The 19209-nt window shown below is 35.4% G+C and overlaps 3 protein-coding genes across 4 annotated transcripts; 2 read left to right on the forward strand and 1 right to left on the reverse strand.

The window, feature by feature from the left end:
• Positions 1–203: 203 nt before the first annotated feature.
• Positions 204–3178, forward strand: LOC146736241 (neuralized-like protein 4). Of its 2 annotated transcripts, XM_085504930.1 has the most exons (5): positions 208–425; positions 1261–1405; positions 1508–1605; positions 1698–1845; positions 2275–3178. In XM_085504930.1, exons 1-5 carry the CDS (start codon positions 362–364, stop codon positions 2477–2479), a joined length of 660 nt encoding a protein of 219 aa, XP_085361056.1. In that variant the 5' UTR covers positions 208–361; the 3' UTR covers positions 2480–3178. The 2 variants fall into 2 exon arrangements, with proteins under 2 accessions (XP_085361057.1, XP_085361056.1); XM_085504931.1 differs by lacking the exon at positions 1698–1845 and having other exon boundaries at positions 204–425.
• A 143-nt stretch (positions 3179–3321) lies between these two features.
• LOC144342353 (neuralized-like protein 4) lies at positions 3322–7691 on the reverse strand. Its single transcript, XM_085504935.1, has 4 exons — positions 7480–7691; positions 7222–7366; positions 6545–6642; positions 3322–6196 (listed from the first exon to the last, which is right to left on the reverse strand). The coding sequence occupies exons 1-4, from the start codon at positions 7592–7594 to the stop codon at positions 6180–6182; spliced, it is 375 nt and encodes a 124-aa protein (XP_085361061.1). The 5' UTR covers positions 7595–7691; the 3' UTR covers positions 3322–6179.
• A 994-nt stretch (positions 7692–8685) lies between these two features.
• On the forward strand, positions 8686–18735 carry LOC100377833 (uncharacterized). Its single transcript, XM_085504937.1, has 16 exons — positions 8686–8774; positions 11149–11283; positions 11659–11802; positions 12035–12145; positions 12279–12433; positions 12696–12819; positions 13176–13331; positions 13738–13868; positions 14153–14474; positions 15075–15224; positions 15649–15792; positions 15932–16086; positions 16168–16315; positions 16427–16585; positions 17220–17350; positions 17693–18735. The coding sequence occupies exons 2-16, from the start codon at positions 11149–11151 to the stop codon at positions 17898–17900; spliced, it is 2373 nt and encodes a 790-aa protein (XP_085361063.1). The 5' UTR covers positions 8686–8774; the 3' UTR covers positions 17901–18735.
• Positions 18736–19209: the final 474 nt, after the last annotated feature.

Below are 19209 nucleotides of genomic sequence, written 5' to 3' on the forward strand. Positions count from 1 at the left end.
GGCCGATACTTCCACTGTACTGTCTTCGTGCATACTTTTCGGCATCCTCGTAATAACCTCATGTTGTAGTAAATTAGAAATACATCGAACATTGTTAACAATAACAAGAATGTCCGTATGGTATGTGTACGTGTCGAGCTATATACAAATGACATACAAATTGTTTATTTGCTAACTGATAGTTTTGAGGGCGCTGTATGGATAGGTGAACTTTTCAGGTATTGTGCAACACGCTAAAATACCTATCAGTACCTAATGCGGAATGCCTATCTCTTAATGTGACTTGGTAGGTCTAAGTTATACAAAGTTACTTAGGGTTACGAGACTGATAGGGTACAGCTCTGCCTGTAGCACATTTATCATGAACAAGAACTGTGACTACTATAGAAAATGTCGGCGATATATTGCAACACTAAACCTGCCATGTAAGTAATCTGTAATCTATTTAAAAATGAAGCAATTGTTATTGTGCTTTCATTGTCGCTATACTGCCTATTGTGTTTTAATTTTGGCACTACTGGGCATAATACTGTTAATATACCTAATGCATCGTTTGAGACAACCTACTGAGTGTATATAATGTGAAATTACCACTTACCAAATTTAAAATGTCAATAATGACATCCCATATCACCGAGGGAAATGTTTAGATATCAAGAAATAATCTCTCCAGAAACAAGCGTGAAAATTACGGTTCTTACAATTGTATGATATTTTAAACTCTTGTATCTCTTGTACAAATTATTTTTTTTTATTATTTTTTTATCTTAATGGCCATAAATATAATGAAAATGACATATACTTTTCAAATTTTCAAATATGGATGGCTAAACATAGCGCACTTCATAAGCCCCTGTGCGCAAATCGTCGTGTTCTGCTCGTAACGAATACCTGTCCAAATAATACACTTGTGTTTTACCCTCTGTTATGATAATCCAAATTAACTATAAATGCACTGCTTTGTGGCTAGCGTGTACTTTTGGAAAGCTGTCTTACGAACCCACATAACTTTATAACTGTACATCCTCACTACGTAAGCATATTATGGAGGACTAAAATGCGTGCATGAACTTGGAATCTAAATGTTGCTGCTTTAAATTTACACCTGCCAGTTATTGTTTTTAGTGATTATATTGTCTAAATCAAATTAATGTTGATAATTAGAACATTCGACAAAATTATTAGTTTATCACAAATCAAATGTTTAAAATATGAAGGGATAAATTAATATACCGAATAATTACAATTTGTTTCAAACAGCTTCTTTGTTCAGGGACGATACCCGATACAGCATGTGCTACTGTAAAAGTTGCCATGAAAAGAGAAATGACGGAGAAGTATACAAAAGGGGGGCCCCGGAAACTGCTTACGTATTACCCTTGAACTGGGCACGTTTCCCTCTCAGGTATGTACCTTATATCAAAATGAAATAGTTATAATAATTATGAACAATCTCTTGAAATGTTTCCTGTTAAAATGCAAAGTTTTTTTTCTATCTTAATGAAAGAGTTAGACATGTTCCGAAGAATTATCATGTTGCATTCCATGGCACTGATGCAAGTTCTTTGAAGGACATATTGACTTGTGGTCATTTACTTCTACCAGGTAAGAATATGCACTAGGAATGTAATTCGACAGCAATATTTTTCATATTTCTTATGAACAAATGTGTATGCTTACTTCGTACTGCATTGCAGGGGACAAGACTTCAGGCGGTAGGATTATTGAAGAAAAATGGGGACATTTCAATGACAAAATCAAGCCTCCAGGTTTCAATACAAAACAAATATTCCTTTCTCCCAGCATTAAATATGCAGGACATTGTACTTATTCAAATATTTGCAGGTATGGCAATATTTTATGCGTGACAATTATATTGCTCAATCGATGGGGTTTACCCGGTTGTTACTATCACTTACAACGCCAATGTCAAATTGTGATACAAAACGTGGTTTGGTGATGAGTTTATTACATGTTATTTTTTCAATATTTCAATCAGGTATTCAGTTATATATATTAATTTCTATAACTTTGGCTCAGATATGCCTAATAACGCGCGTATGAGGATGACACCGAGTACGTATTAAACATATAAACTATTAAAAAATCATGCAAAATAAATGTTTAACGATTTGAATCTAGGCACTTTCAAATAATTAATAATACTTACAAATTGGGAAACATTTATATTCAGATCAATGATGCTTCCACATTATTTAATGCGATCAGAAATTTATGTTAGCTATGTCACTTTTCTTTATTGTTTATTTACAGGTGGCATGACCGAAAATCCGACACTTGGCATAACGCACAAGTTGCTTTACAGGTTTGGATTAGACCTGGATCATACAGTGTGAATGGCCACACAGTCAGTGTACGTTATATGATTGATAAGCACGTCCCAAATAATAAATTAGAATGGTCCACTATTGACAGGTCTGCTATTGTCATGTATGGCTTGTTGATACGTTTAAACTAGAGCTTTACTCATTATTGATCTTTGTAAATAGCTACCGTTAAAAGCAAAAAAACGCTTTTTATAGTGCCTTTATAGTCCTCTTTATTAATGAAATGACAAATCAGTCCTAAGTGTAACATGAAATAATTATTTTGTATATTGTACATATTCATTTTATCATTAACAACTGAATCGAAGCATGTTATTTTATTGTTAGAACAAAATGAGAACAGAGAATTTGTGCATATGTTTGTATATATTGATATGGCATGTTATAACTTTTGCATATACAAAACTAGAATTTTTATTTTTTATTTTTGAGGTCGGTAAACATTAAAAAATGCGGGTTAAGTGACGTAGCCATATACAACCACACAACAAATACTAGTAGCTAGGATACAGCCTGTCAATAGCCACTTTAAGATGTCGATAACAGTACTGGACAATGACGACCCAGTCTTTTGAATGTGGTGACCTACTGGCAGTGAATTCTAAAAATAGTTTGTGGTCTTTGTATGGTGGAGAATAATAAAATAGGCTGTTTGCTTGGATATGCATATCCTGTTTCGTATCCTCCTCAACATGTTTACGGCTTATTTGGATATTTACTTGTGTCGCCGTAAACCTTTCGCCGAAAAAGAGGTGAATGATTTCATATGAATCTATGTTGAAATACTATTTCATAAACAATAAATACTAACATTTTTTAATAATGCAGAACTCTCATGTTTACTCATTAAATAATTTATGATACGTTTCACCGTATGTGACTGGAATTTAGATATATGGGATAAAGAAAGCTAATTATTGAGAATTTTTTCACACATTTGTATTTCGGAACTGTATTACACTACACATGGAAATTCATTCTTATTATTCAAAGTATTTATTGTGAAAAAATAAAATTACCACGCATGTGTCAAATGACATGGATGTAGGATGGCACCAGTGTTGTTGAAACGCCTTTCCGTATTACAAATTTGCAGTTCATTATCAAATTGCAATAGTTCTTGGGAGTTGCCCTGCCAGTCATGGCGGCTTAGATTATAAATGTGTACATGCAATCTCTACATGGAATATAAATCTTGCTATCTGATTGGTAGAAACGGCCAGTAATGAAAACAAGCCATGCATGGCACAGACTCTGTTTGTTTACAGTAATATAGTTTGAACATAAACATGTCAGAGATATGAATCCATAAGCTGCTGCTTTATTTTGATGTTTTTTAACATTAAAGGGATTGACATTCAGTCATCTTGTATCTGGTAGTCGAATGAGTACTTGTCTATATGGCCATCAGTCGGTCATTTTTCACATCTGTATATCTATGACATGATGTATGATGAATATATCAAATTTGAACATAATCAGTCACAGCAAGTCAGAGATATGGAACTGGAGCCACATTCAATAAAACAAAATGGCCACCAGTCAGCCATTTTGAATCTGATCTGAAAAACAAAATGACGTGAATCACGGTCCTATAATGTTCAATGTATGTACCATATTTGAATGTAATCGGTCCAGGCTTGTCCAAGATATAGACGCACACACACAAGCACTCAGGCACGCATGCACGCACAGAGATCTATCCATAATTCCACATTTTCGAATTGCGCCCAAACAGGGACTAATAAATCACGCCATCTCAGATGGTATGTATAGTGTAAACATTGAAATAAGACCAAACGAAGTCAACCACATATATTCACGTATCGAATTAGTGAATTTTCTATGATAATCAGACTTTATACTGTTATTCATACTGTGAAAAATGTGAAGACCATATTGAAATTGAACAACAACCTATAACATGTATACACACTTTTGTATTGGCTTTTCCCTTTCATCACTTTCAAAAATCATCAGACCTTGAACAATGATGTTTGTATTCGCATATCCCGTTTCGTATCCTATTCAACATGTTTACCACCAATGTATATATTTAGTTGTGACGCCATTCCCGCTGCTTCACAAAACCCCTGTACAAACAATGGGCTCAATATAATAACAAACTAATACGGCTCTAATCATGGTTAAAATGACGGTTGGCAACGCCTATATTAATGCAACAAAGTAGTGTGACAGCGAATTATTGCAAGTACATCGCAGTTTACGTCGGAATGTATCTAATAACTGATCACAAAAAAACGCCAAATGTCTTGCTCTAATTCGCAGTAAATAAATATATGCAGCACAATCTCACTGTGACATCAAACATAGTTTCGAGGGTACACGACATATTGACTAACAAACTGTTTCGTTCTTGTCTGATTACACATAACGTCAATCTAAATATCGTATGTACGTATTATACAAAGTATCCATGATGTACATAATGTCAATACACACGCAGAAGTAACAGAGCGCTATTTAGTCAATTATTAACATACGATCGTTAAAGGGGAGGGGTCGTACGTCACCTGCCCACGCCCGGGAATCCAAAACGACGATAACAACGCGTGCTAAAAACGCAAAGACTTATGGGTAGATGCATGTTTGTGAACAATGACACGCTATGGCCATGTGATGCATGTGCAGGTGACGACTCCCCCTTAAAGCTGCCAGTGGATGTCGATGAAAGCACTCGAAATGGTAACTCAGTATTGTGAAAGTAGTGACGTTTCAGCAATAAATTCAAAACCTTGTGTGTAGTCATTGTATACAACATATAATTGGTGCTTGACGTAGTTTGCCTGAGGATACATATCCGGCTAGTATCCTTCTCAGCATGTTTACAACTTATGTCATAGCTAGTTGTGGCGCCGTTCGCTTTGATCCCTTCACTGTTGCTCTATGAAATGAAATTATGTTGAAATTGTATTTCATAGAATAGAAAATCAACAATCTTTGACAATATGTATATGACCAAACTTGGCACTGAACCAATTTAAAAACACTATGTTCTAAAATTAAAGATATATATCAGTAGTTTATCTAAACATACAAAAACAAAAACACTGTAGTGAGTTTTTAGACTTTGCAATTACTAAATCAACAATTAAGTGATTATTAACCTGTACAGAATGATCAGTAGTGCATAGGTTGCAATTTTGGATTCATGCAAGTTTTCTACAATACACAATACCCAGCTCCATTTGTTCAGCAGCCGCATATTAGCAAAATTGATTGATCACCTGACCAACACAATTATCTTATTATTCACACTATCTTACTAATTATACAAATAGTTTGGGTTGTTCAAAAAAGGAAAACAGAGGGAGGAGAGATGAGCTGCTTATCAAAGTCAGTAAAAGTACTTGTCACTGTCGACCTACTCTAACCTTTGTTCAGCGGTCTCAGGCTAGAAGTAAAAATAATGAATGGTCATTTTAAGTACGTCTAACAAATAATATATATGGTTGCATATCCTGTATTTGCCTACACATTATAAGTGGTTAGTAATTGCTAGTTTTGATTTTTTTAATCAACATTCCCTGTATCCCCATTATTTTGACGTTACTACTGTCGTTCACATCTCAACTCAGTATTTTTGCATTTTTCATATGTAGACTAACATAAACTAAACCATTTAGCTAATTTTCACCAGTAATCCATATGGTATAACGCTCAATCTATTCGGCGTTGACCACTCCAATGTGTCATCACTGAAGAATGGGTCGATTCCATACGCCCCAGCCAGAGTATGTCTTCCTACTGCATAGCTGAATGGGCGAATCCATACTTGTATCGCTACACTCGCGTTGTATACCCAGCGACTTATAAAATCGTATCATCTTATGCAGGAATGTGCGTTGACAAATTATGAAAAGAAAAATAAATATGTTACAACTTATAGTGAATTGTTGGTGAGAAATAAATTATTCAATTGTCTGATTTAGATCGCTTAACATGGGTTTGCATGAATCCCCATTGATTCATTCATTCAACTATTCATTTATTTGAATTTACAATTTTACCGAAGGGAGTGGTATCACCTGTAACAAAGGGCGGTTATATAGGTTATTTAGATTGTACACGATACTACATAAACACAAGTTCCAACTGGTTTTGCAGATCAAATTAAAGCAATGAATCGATATTAATACGTAATTTATTACTGTAATTATATTTTCTCTGCCTACCTGGTATGAGAAGCTGATGGGTAAGTAGTATATCTTTGAGGTTTTCAGATTTGGTACCGTGATATGCTACATGATACTGGGGATAAGCATTCCGAACTCTAAAATGTAATATCAAATGAATTACTCAGATATATGTTAATTTATGCAATGGGTGGAGGACTATATTGTGGCATACGAACTAATGTTTTTTCGGGACAAAAACAGGTCATAAAACAGAGCAGAAGAGCAATTGCCAGATTTCAAGCTATAAACTAGTGACAGAGTTATATATTGTTGAAATCCCAGACTACCCACTACCTGTAGTATTGGCATTGTATATTGCATTTATAAAAGAATCTGCTATTTTCTCGAAAGATTCGACATAAAAAAATCGATAAATGGAAAAAAAATACGTGGAAAAGATTTTTGACTGTAATTTGAATTTATTACAGTCAAATGCCATCATGTTTTTTAAAGTCTGTTATATCGCCTTTTGAATTTCGAAAGATTATATTTAATTCAAAACATAGTACTTCAATATGAAGATTCACATAAGCACGCCGTGGTTTAATTGTATAGAATTGTATAAGCGATCAACGCTTAGCAGCAGTATTAATAATTTGAATTTTACGACAGTGGGAATTATAGTCTGTTCAAATGCCATAAAGCATAAGTTTGAATGCAATCAGCTCACTTACTTCAGGGGAAAGCGAACCCATCCAATTGGTAGTGCATATACTTTCGATGGTGTTCCTCTTTCGTAGTACATAGCGTCTCCTTGCACTTCATGGCAATGCACACAGTAACACATATCATATTCCATACATGGCCACAATTTACTAGCTGTGAAAAAAAGACAATAATGCAATACCATATTTCTACACTTATATTTAGATAGATTTGGCGATTTAAGCATGTACGTGATTGTTAAATTTGAATATGTAATGCCAACACACCTGGTAGGTGAAGTGAATTTAGATAGCGTCGACATATTTGGTAGTAGCCGCAGTACGTGTTAATATTTACTATTGGTGTTAAAGAAGGCGACATATTCCAGTACTGATTGGCCATTTGCTCAATCCAATTTGAAAGAAGAAACACAAAAGGCAATTGTTTTCTGGCCCAGCTGTGGTGATTTTTTTTTCAGTTAAAAAAAAATAGAAAAAATAGTTTTGCGAAAGGTGGGGTGAACGCGAAACCACCACAGACTGGCCTTATTTGCAGCAAATCTGTTGCTATTATTTATTCATGATATGCAGTGACATCACTGAATGGATACAGAAAAGGAGTGGGGCGTGCGCGCTGCATATTGAGTTAACATTGTGGGTCTTCTGTGCAGATCGCGCTTCACTGTAACCCAGGCGAGATAAAGCTACACGCAGGCTACTTCTCTCCATTAAAATAATCTATACGGAGCGTTATAAATAGTAATTAGTTTGAAATGATTGATGATCGAGAAACTTGAAGAAAAGTGAAGTCTTCAGGTACAAAGGTTAACTAGATATAGTTTAAAGGTAAAATTACTCTGATTGGATAATGTTCTTGCCTGTCATTCGGCTCATTAACATATATTAATGTGTTCACATGTTTTGTTCAAGAATTTCGCTTTTGCTTTCGCCCCTTGACCCTGTATGACTTGTGTATCCATTTTTGGTTTTAAAACGCACTTAGTGGGGCATTCACTTTTACATGTCTACTTTTACCAGTATTGTCTGCCAGCAGTCACGCAAGACGTATCCTGAAGTACATCCGTGTTCATTGTTATTGAGAGCTCAGTGGGACGGTCCCAGTTGTACTGGATATTCAAACTAGGGAACACTGGAACACTGAAAAATGCAACATTAGCAATATGTTACGCACCCCCCCCCCGGGGCTGTAGTGCCATTTCGCATGACTAATTCATGTCATATATGGTCATTGAAATTAACCATGGCAATAAACACATGGCAATTTGTTACATAACTATGGATATACCTTATATTATTATTACATGTCCTGGTCATCTCTGATTTGCATGGCAATTAGCTTTTAATAAAAATGTGTTCTTTTAAACATTAGAGCACCGAAACACACTTTATATTCTAATATGGGTAGTAGTTTTACTTCACGATTGTTGCAGTTCAATGACCAGCGCCATCATCGGTCACTATTTTTGAGTTCGTGGGAGTGTAAGGTAGCAGTAAATAGCGAACACGCCAGATATCAATATAAATCGCCTGTACACAACAGTCACTGTTTCACCAAGCAAAGGGTATGTATATAGCTATTAATAACACTCTAATTGTAGTATGAACTTTTCACATAAATTGTCGTTGCTATGTATGTATTGCATACGTTGAACGGCATGACATATTGCTGACGTTTGTAAGGCCAGATTTTCTCACTCTCAAATGCTGTACACCGGCTACATTATCGTTGCAAACTAAGAGGGGCAATCACAAAATAATGTGACGTTAGCGATATTTCTAGCACCCCAGCGCTGAAATGTACTTCCGTGTTGGTCGTCGCACAATTCAATGCTCCCCAGAGGCGACGGCACGATATTTTGTATGGAGGGGCGAGATATGTTCATCACCATACTAGGCGAATCCAGTGGCATACTCCCTCTTAACAATTTTGAAATCTAGACCCTCTCAAACGCTATTTTCAGTATTTGAGGAGCAAATTGTGCTGACAAAAAGGGTTTCAGTTTGATTTTCGAGGAGGCGACGCCCCCCCCACATTTTTAACCCTCCCCCGTGCCGCCGCCATTGACTGTAACTCAAATTTACGCTTGACAATCTACTCGACTTGAAAAATTACGTAGTTCTAAAAGTACGCTAACCTTAGATAGCAAACGGCTTTGTTTCAGCATTTACTACGAAATTACCTTCGGAGAAATTACTCTTTCATAGTTCCAAACTGCAACCGTTTATTAGATTCGTTGTTCTTAAAATGTCCCCTTACGAAGTACTTTTTATTGTTCCAATCAATACTATTTTACTACTGGAGGACTGTTTTTTTTAAAACGAGGTTGTTTCAAGTGAAAAGCACAGAGTTGACAGAATACAAACGCTGATTTGTGCTGTATGTCTGATTGCCGGTCGACAACACTTTCGGGTTCATGACTGAGCCACTGCAGAGAGCAATGTTGTTTGGCATTGTTTGCGTCATTCTGAAAAGACTTTCGTCATGCACTTTGAACTCCAAATAACCAAGGATTGCAATTTGCTTACGACTTCCTCTTTAAATGAATAGACTATTTGTTTGAATTCTAACGCACGAATTTGCCAACAGACCGCCGAGCCGTGTGCACACTCTACTGAATGAGCTAAGGGGTCTAGAACCTTGCGTCCATGGGTCAAATGTGCCTTTAACTACTGTAAGCGTTGTCGTAGCGTCCTTTACGGTTTCACTGGATTCATTGTCAACAATAAAATCACTGTATATGCAGTCCAGTGAGACTTTAAGAACTTGTTACCATGACATTAGTCAGTGTGCTATTTAGCACACCTGGCACCCAGTCATCAGTCGAAAAGTAGCAGTTATATGGTGTGACGTCCTACCCGTCGCGTCCAGAATCAACCTGTAGTGTTCCCATGTATGCTTACACAAGCCAGTTACTTCGCGAAGAGTAATTACACGTGCTCGCTCCAAGGACAACAGAACTTGTAAACCACACTTCATGACCATGCTACACTCAAATTTACATATTAATATATTGTTCACCAGACAGAGTAGTTGACCCTACACACTGTACATAACCATCCATATGCAAATGCAGGCTTACACATGTTCTTTTATATTTGCGTATCTGTATTACTGACATTATTCAGTTCATTATTCATGCATATACAACTAGAGTGCATACTTTGAGGTATCTTCGTAACACTTTATTATTATACATTTTTTTCTTTCAAGGATACATCATAGGAATGCCGAAATCCAAAATGTTTAGAACAAAATCAGCAAACTTCTTTATGTGGAGTCCGGTCAAACCCTGGTGGCAAGCCACGTTTGTTTTTATTATTAGATATCGCGCTTACGCGCGAAATCATACCATATTTGTAATTCGCATTTCCTATTATGGTAGGATGAAAATACCCCGAAAATACCGCACAATTACGGTACGCTGTAACTTATGGCGTTACGGTGACAGATATACTATATCACACAGCTTACACGAATTCTAAACAATATTAGGTTCAAGTAATCTTTCATGGAGTAATATCGTTATGTCTTACCATACAATAAGTTTGTACTAATTTAAACGAATTTTACTGAAAAAGTGAATTCAAGTTATCGATATGAATCAACAATTTATTCTGCCAATATTCAAATGACCTTGTATATGTTTGCTTGTTGTTTGTTAGAGCTGCTTCTACTTCTTCCACTTTACATTTTCATTGTCACTTCTCATATCCTCGGGTCATTCATTAATATTCCGTGATGCTATTTGTCCTTTCATTTGACGGTTTGAATTGCATATTGTTCGCATATCGAAACAGTGGATTGTCACTATCTGAAACGGGTTTCAGCATTTTATTGCCATATCATTCACGTGGGCAAACGACACCCAGTTTTAGATAATCGTTTTTTGCTCAGTTTAAAATCTCAACATTCTCTCAAATAATGTTTATATTTAGATGGCGTATCATCCTAGCAGCGTCTCACGTAACAAACGATACAAAGACCGTGTTTATGGCACAATCTACGGAGCATGCATTGGCAATGCTATAGGAACATTGACTGAGGACATGAAAAAGTGCCATTTGAATCATGTAAGTATTTCAAAATCAGTCAGACACTCAAAAAACAAATAAATTATACAGTCATCAGTGTTCTCCCTATTGTTTCTTGACTCATTTGAATGTAATTTGCATACTAATTAACATAATGTACAGTTATATTTTTTAAATAAATGAGATTTACTGTATACAGTGAAACACATTAGTGGATTAAAATGGGAATATTGCAAAACATATATTAGCCAATATTGTTAATTGCTTACAACTATCTAAAATTCGTATCTGTAGTTTTGAAGAAACAAACCTCATTATAATTACCACTGCTAAAAGAATCTATACAGTACATGTTACTGAATGCGAGAACTAGGTCATACTCTGGGCTGTTTTGTCGGCCCAATTATCTTCCAGAAATATCCATCCAAATATTTACAATCATATATTAGAGAAGCGCTACGTACATTTCGTGGAGGAATGACAGGATCAGGCTGCAGAATACATGATAGCGACTTGATGTTTGTAGTTGTGCAATCTATTACTGAATGCAATGGACAGGTATGCATATACTTTACATAATAAGGTGGCTCTGTTCAAGATATTACATGTGACATGTCACATATGTATTCAATGCTTATCGTTATTTCAATTATTGCCTTAGAAGCCATTATGCAAACATCGAGGCAGTGTATTTTTGTCAAAGAGGTTGGCATCAGTAGGGACGCCTGCGGGAAAATACAAATGTCACAAAACTCGAAGCGCATGCCATTCAGTCTCCATTTCTTAACAGATTGATGCAAAGGATCTTATCGACAGATTACGTCTTCTCGACAGACATTGTATAGGACGCACTACACATAAAGTGATTAACCATCGCTTGGCCAGCATAGACCCACATCTTGTGAGTAGTGTATACCACAAATAATGTTTATACATGGTTAGAAACGTCATAATGCGCATGAATAAGCAAATATGCCATGATGAATGTTATGCTAGATATTTAACGACAATTATATCATGATATTATTTGAAAGGCTGCAATCGAAGTTTGGAAAGACAGTGGTAAAGCATCAGCACCAAATGGAGCAGTTGTACGCACATCTGTGGTTGGTATCCACCAGTGTAACGACATTCAGGAAGTAATTAAGAACACCATCAATATTTGCAAAATGACACATGCTGACCCACGGTAAGCTAAGTGTAAGGATCAAATCTTGATATTAATTTGTATGTATACTGCACGTACTGAGCCTTGATCTTTGAAAGTTCCGTAAACACATTAATTATAGCAAACTAGATCTCGAATGTTGAATAAACAACAAATGAAATAAATTGCCTCTTAATGTAGCAGGAGCGTTATGTATACTGATATTAGTTGCTGGAATGTCCCATAAACTTATAAACAAGACATCATTAAGCAAAATATGTTGTTGTTCTTTGTCCTCTTGCAGATGTGTTGCTTCTTGTATTGCCGTGACAACAGGTATTGCACTGATGCTACAAGGCAACGAGTACTTCAAAATCAATGAAACATGCTTTGATCATGCCAGAAAATACCTTGCATCACAAAAACAGGTATTTATTGCATTTTAAATCAAAACAAAGTGTTCATTCAGCTTATTAAGGACACGTTATCGTTCGAGGTGTAGTACATTTATACTTACTAACCAATGTGCATTGAGTCGTTTGCTGGCCATAAATGCACCGGATATTATGTAGCCGTTTTTCGACGGTCAAGGTAGTTTGAATTAATCAATTTCCTCACAATTGCTCAACAATAAATGTCAGCTCACAAACGATCACAAATTGCGATTAGCATAAGTAATGTACATTATCATGTCATCTTGTAAACATGTATGTCGACGACAATAGGGAACTGCATATATTATTGCCTGCCGGTACATATAATGTATAAACTATTTATATTGCAGGACAGGGAAATGTATAGCTACATGAATGTCGCAAATTGTAGAGATCTACACTTAGACGACGAAGGTTCTAGTTATACTTTCAAGTGTGTTGGAGCAGGTTTTTGGGCTTTGAGACAGAACGATTTCAGAGAAACGTTGATTACGATTGTTAAGGAGGTACAGATTCATCTGTTAAATATTTGTCGATTTTATTTTTTGACTATCAAATTGCCGATACAATAATATATTAAAATATGCATATACCCACCAGGGTCAACTGCAGTATACACTTATACGGGTGACTAATTGCCCACTAAAGCACACTGTTCTGCACGCCACTATATTACATAATATAATGGTAAGACACTTGAAATGAAATGTTGCAAAAAATCAAAACTTTTGATCAAAACCTACGACAGATGTCTCATTGTGTCTGTTTGGTTCAAAACACGGATTTAATTCAGTGAAAACTGCAAAAAATTGCAAATTTACTCAAATTGAAAAGGTTAGTTTAACGTTGTTTGCAATGGAACATTGGTTACTTAATCATCTAACCTTATATTACTTATATTTGAATCCACAGGGAGGTGACGCTGATTCTAATGGAGCTGTAGCTGGTGCGCTATTGGGATGTAAATTAGGGTACTCTGGATTACCACAAGACTGGTTAGAGGACCTTCTGCTCGAAAGCAAATTATTGTTGTATATTGAGAGGTAAACACAGACAAAACATCAACATATCTAAATTCGAGTTTATACTTCAAATTACGAATTGAGAAAGAAGGATAATTTATGTTGTTTTTCACAAGACAGTGAACAAAACAAAAAATATATAACAATTTTCAAATAAAAAGTACAAATTGACACATGATTTATGCATGCACTATCGAAGACAGTCAGAGTATAACAAGTTTGTTCAAGATATATACTCAGAGTATCTGTATCAATTAAAAAATTTCACAATCCAACAGCATTTTTGGATAATTTTATTGTTATAGATTTATAAACATAGGCATTCCAGGAATAACAAGTCAGAGGTATAAACCCAAAGAAACGTATCATGCGTCATCGTTAGCAAGCTGTTTGAACTACAGTGGTAATCAAAGTATACCCTTAGGACAGAAAAAGACATGTCTACCCCATAGAGGGGTTCATGGTTCTGATGTTGATAGAGTTGCCACACATACATTTGCAGCAAACAAGTCTTTACTACCACGGGAAATCTTGTTAGACAACATTCTAGGGACAATCTACGGCAACTGCATAGGAGATGCCATTGGTCTTTTAACGGAATATATGGATAAGCATGAAGCAAGACATGTAAGCACCAACGTATGAATAACAGATTCGGATATTTTAGATTTAGTATTTCTTTAAATAGATATACAATATAGAGACATACGGCAACATGATTTCTTTCCTGTATTTACATGAAATGTTTAAATATTGCTCCTTTAGTGGTCTATAGTGATTTTCATACCCCCGCCGTCTATCTGCATTCACATTGCGTTCTCCTTAGAGCGTTCTTGGTCAACACCGACGTGGCACGCATAGAATGTTCACAAGGTAGAACGCGCCGCAGCAATCCCGGATGCGACGTTTCAGAGGCGACTTTGTCGTATATATTTGCTTCATTCAAAGAATGTCCTCAACATCAAAACGGCGTTGTTCCACTGTCTAGTTTAGAATGCTAAACTTTTTTTAAAACCTTGAAAGCAACAGCAGCCGGGACAGTGTTGTTAAGTTAAATTATTGATGCTTAGAATGAATATGAAGAAGTTTCAGTGACTTCCATGTGATATACCATGTAATGTCCGCTTGGTGGACTGAATAAGTTTCAACCAATCACAGCATGCCTAACAACAATGAGATGTGGTAAATCATGATGTTTATCATACATGTATATATACATGATTGCAGTTTTACCGTGATGCAGAACTGGAATACCAATTGAAGGAAAGGGTAGACAAGCATAAAGACCACCAGCGCAGATGGAAGGTAGGCGATTGGACCGACGATAGCGATCAGATGATTTTGATATTACAATCACTGGTAGATAATAGTGGACAGGCAAGTTTTTTTATAGATATTTTACACTGTCTGATATTGACCGACAGATACGAAGATTACCATATGACGAATATTGACGAGATAGTTTGCGAGAGCTAATAATGTATAACAAATTCAAATGACGTCTTGTCCACCACCGGAATCAACGAACGCCAACGGGAATATCACAAGGCTGTTTGGAATATTTGAGATTTTATGACGTCATAGTTGGAAATTATTACACAAGTAAATTCATGTCAATAGAAAGACCTGATAACATTATTTGATGGCTTGTGGGACAGAATGAAACCCCTGACAACTTTCCTTGTATTTTTTGATATATATATACACATATTCTTCCTATTTTGACCACGGTTTGTTCTTGTACATGGTATGCAAACTATTTTCTTTGTAGTTGGGTATTAATAATACCATTTCTTTATAGGTTAATCCGACAGACTTTGCGTACAAACTCTTAAATTGGACGACAAATGGATTTCGTGATCTTGGTGACACAGGAGGCCTTGTCATAGGTACCACAACATACAAAGTACTTAGTCATTCAGTGTTTCGCAATAACCCAAAACAGGTAAACCACTTCAATTGAACAATTTTACTTTATCTTTTTTATATGTCGTGAACGAATCTTCCAGATTATAGTCAGAATAGACTCCATTCTGGTATAAGTTTGTATAACCATACAACACAAACATCACTTATTTTCGTAGGCAGCTCGTGAGGTGTGGAGTTCTAGTGGTGGATACTTGGCACCAAATGGAGCAGTGATGAGAACATCAATACTTGGTATTCATCAGTTTGAAGATATTGAAATGGTCAAAGAGAACACGGTGAAAATATGTGAAACAACCCATGCTGATCCAAGGTAAGGAGATAATAGTTTCACCAGATTTAAATTCGGTAAAAAATAGTGGTTGTATATCTTAGTTGTTCGTATTAATTACAGGTGCATTGCATCCTGTGTTGCTGTGACGACGGCTATTGCTTTGATGTTACAAGGAAAACATTTACGGCACTGCGGAGAATACGATGTGGAAATGATTGTGAAAGACAGTTTTAGACATGCAAAGGGTTACTTGAAAAATTACTCGTATGTAAGTATGTATAGCAAAACAATACATGTATGCCCGTTTGCACTTTATAAATTTTGCATCCTGTCTGTATTTATTTACCTAAATAAAGATAAAACTGAATATAAATTTCAGATTGATGAGTTACAACGTTACATGAACACATATGATATTAGAAGCTTGAGGCTAGATGAGCCTGGAAAGATCGGTTACACGTACAAATGCTTAGGGGCTGGTTTCTGGGCCTTGCGACAGACAGATTTCAGACGTGCTTTGACTAGTATTGTAAAAGAGGTAAGTGACATTATGTACTTCATCCTTTTAACTCGGTCAATATGCATTTTGTTCGATATCAGAATAAGCAAGACTTAGGTTTTAAAATGGAATTGTATCAAAGATTAGATGGTTTTGATATGGCAGAGCGGGTTATTATCCAGCTTGATCAACAATATTTCCAGTATTAGGGTAGCTGATGAACCTTCATTTTGGAGACGTTCAACACTGTGATGATGCTATTTACTATTTTATTTTAAAAACCAGAAAAATCATTTTTTACTCATTGGTCTTTTACTCGTGTGTAAAATTGTCCTGATTTTCAGGTAGATATTGTCGTCTACGGGGAGTTAAAGTGTGAATTCTACAGTTGAAAATGTTTGAAAACATGCTATTGATGTATTTGAACTATCATTTGTATATCTGTGCTCATTGTAAGAAACAGAATCTCGTCTCTGTCAAGCCATGCGCGTTGTAAAAGGCGTTAAAACGAATTCAAACACAAAAAGTCACAATCATTGACCATTGGATTGGCGGTATAATCACAGTTATTTGATATTTACTGTATATTTTCCACAATTGCGCAGATTCGGACCATAAACTATGGTACATAGTATAACTGTTTACATACATTGTAGTCTTGTTCTTTCTACAGGCAGGTGATGCAGACACCAATGGAGCAGTAGCCGGGGCATTATTAGGTTGCAAGCTTGGTTACAACAAATTACCAAGATCATGGAAGGAGAACTTGAGATACAAACAGTGGTTACAGTTAAAGATTAATAGGTTCGAATAAAGAATTATGTAACCAACGTTCATGTATTTCTTAAATTATTTAAGTTTTGTTCTATCATTGACAACCAATTACGATTCAATTTGTCACATTGAGCTCATCGTATTAACAATAGACCGCTTTGATTTTAACTCTGCAAATTATTGTGTTTGTCTTGGTTTTGTGCAAGATAGAAATACCTTATATAGAACTCGATTGATCTATTACTGCAAATCATATAGCGGTTTATTCATCATATCTACAGTTATTTTCCCTAACATAAATAATTAATGCAGAAAAATAGTACTCACTGAATACATATTATGAATATGACTGTAACACACGTTTTTCTTCAGTTTTCTAGATATGGAAAGAATTTCCGAAAACTCATCGCATGCGCCATCAACGTGTGATTGGAAGTCAGATTTAACACCGCCGGTGGGAGGAGTATCTGCCTTTACTCGCACACGTGATACGATATTGTCATCTACAACTGATAATCGACACCCACGATCGCAATCACAATCAGAGTTATCATCGTGGCATCGTTTTTACCAAAACTGACTATTGTCAAATTAAGCAATACACTATGTCGATGGCGATGTGGGAAGCTCTTTTACGCGTATTTAATTAGATAAATGAGTTTTGCGTATCACACAGATTTAAATGTTCATTTGTTGTTACTCTTATGTCACATTAATTGCAAAGCAGTTCTTCTGTTATTAACTGTGTAGACAATGGGAAGCGATAGAAACAAATTCCTGTTTGATGTACAGTTTGTATATTTAGTCTACTAAATAATGCAATGAATCATGAGTAGCATTGCAGCATCATAGGTGACGTCACCTGATCATTGGAAGCAGAGTTAAAGCTGTATTCATATATTGGTAGAGGTAACCACTGTATTGATTGGTCGTTTTCTTTTTGGATGATATTTAGCAACCGAAATAATATATAGGCGTTGCGTGTTTTAAGTACTGAGGGAGGTCGAAATACATGTAGTAAAAAGATTTAAACAATTACCACTATCGAAACTTACACAAGTAATTAAGTATCAGGCAACTGCAATTAATGACATGCACACAAGTACTGTACCTTCGATTACCTACATATGCGTATAGTTATATATATCATACATTTGAATTGCAGTCTTGTTTATTCAATTTACTACTAGTTTATGGTTTGTGCATTTATTTATATACTGTTTTTTATGAATTTAAGCTCAATATTTGTACAAATTATAGCAAATGTTCAGCCTTATTAATAACTAATAATATTGTAATATAGAAAGCATGATTTTATATCTTGGCTTTAATTATAAATATTTCGAGTATTATTAATATAACATATCTTCATGTACACTTTATAATTAATAAAATATTTACTTTTATTACTCAAATGTTATTCAATTATGATTTGAGATATATTTTACATATAAAGAATATACAATACATTACTTCAATTCTATGGGAATTATATACTAGCACTTGTGTGTCGTATATAATCAGAATAATATGTTTACATTTACATGTCATGCAGCAAATCGTTTTTATTTATAAATAATTACTATTTGTTGTTTGTAAATAATAATATATATTCTTGTGTTTCATTTCAATGCAATACAATTAGAATACTTGCATCGAGTGTAAATAACGAAGGGTGAGCATCGAACTGTGTAAATAATTGTGACCGGCGATTATAACCTTATAGATTTGTAAACCATGAACGTTGGTGATCCTTGTGAAATTTTAGATAGAAGGGAGGAAAAGTTATGGTCCAAATTATAAATGTAATGGAAAATTCGTGAAAAAGTACTGAAAGTATTACAATCCTAAGAAAAATCAGAAATCTGAATCAGAAATTTATCTAACCG

Source organism: Saccoglossus kowalevskii, chromosome 11, assembly GCF_978046115.1.
Source record: "Saccoglossus kowalevskii chromosome 11, keSacKowa6.1, whole genome shotgun sequence".
Lineage (NCBI taxonomy): Eukaryota > Metazoa > Hemichordata > Enteropneusta > Harrimaniidae > Saccoglossus > Saccoglossus kowalevskii.

What these genes read in the sequence shown, in the direction of transcription:
- LOC146736241 (XM_085504930.1), top strand. Translation starts at nt 362, where the DNA reads ATGAACAAGAACTGTGACTACTATAGAAAATGTCGGCGATATATTGCA. An exon ending in TGCAACACTAAACCTGCCAT is followed by an intron (nt 426 to 1,260) that starts GTAAGTAATCTG and finishes TGTTTCAAACAG; the next exon opens with CTTCTTTGTTCAGGGACGAT. An exon ending in TGGGCACGTTTCCCTCTCAG is followed by an intron (nt 1,406 to 1,507) that starts GTATGTACCTTA and finishes TCTTAATGAAAG; the next exon opens with AGTTAGACATGTTCCGAAGA.
- LOC144342353 (XM_085504935.1), bottom strand. Translation starts at nt 7,594, where the DNA reads ATGGCCAATCAGTACTGGAATATGTCGCCTTCTTTAACACCAATAGTA. An exon ending in AAATTCACTTCACCTACCAG is followed by an intron (nt 7,367 to 7,479) that starts GTGTGTTGGCAT and finishes TTTTTTTCACAG; the next exon opens with CTAGTAAATTGTGGCCATGT. An exon ending in TGGGTTCGCTTTCCCCTGAA is followed by an intron (nt 6,643 to 7,221) that starts GTAAGTGAGCTG and finishes ATTACATTTTAG; the next exon opens with AGTTCGGAATGCTTATCCCC.
- LOC100377833 (XM_085504937.1), top strand. Translation starts at nt 11,149, where the DNA reads ATGGCGTATCATCCTAGCAGCGTCTCACGTAACAAACGATACAAAGAC. An exon ending in ATGACACATGCTGACCCACG is followed by an intron (nt 12,434 to 12,695) that starts GTAAGCTAAGTG and finishes GTCCTCTTGCAG; the next exon opens with ATGTGTTGCTTCTTGTATTG. An exon ending in TGGTAGATAATAGTGGACAG is followed by an intron (nt 15,225 to 15,648) that starts GCAAGTTTTTTT and finishes ATTTCTTTATAG; the next exon opens with GTTAATCCGACAGACTTTGC.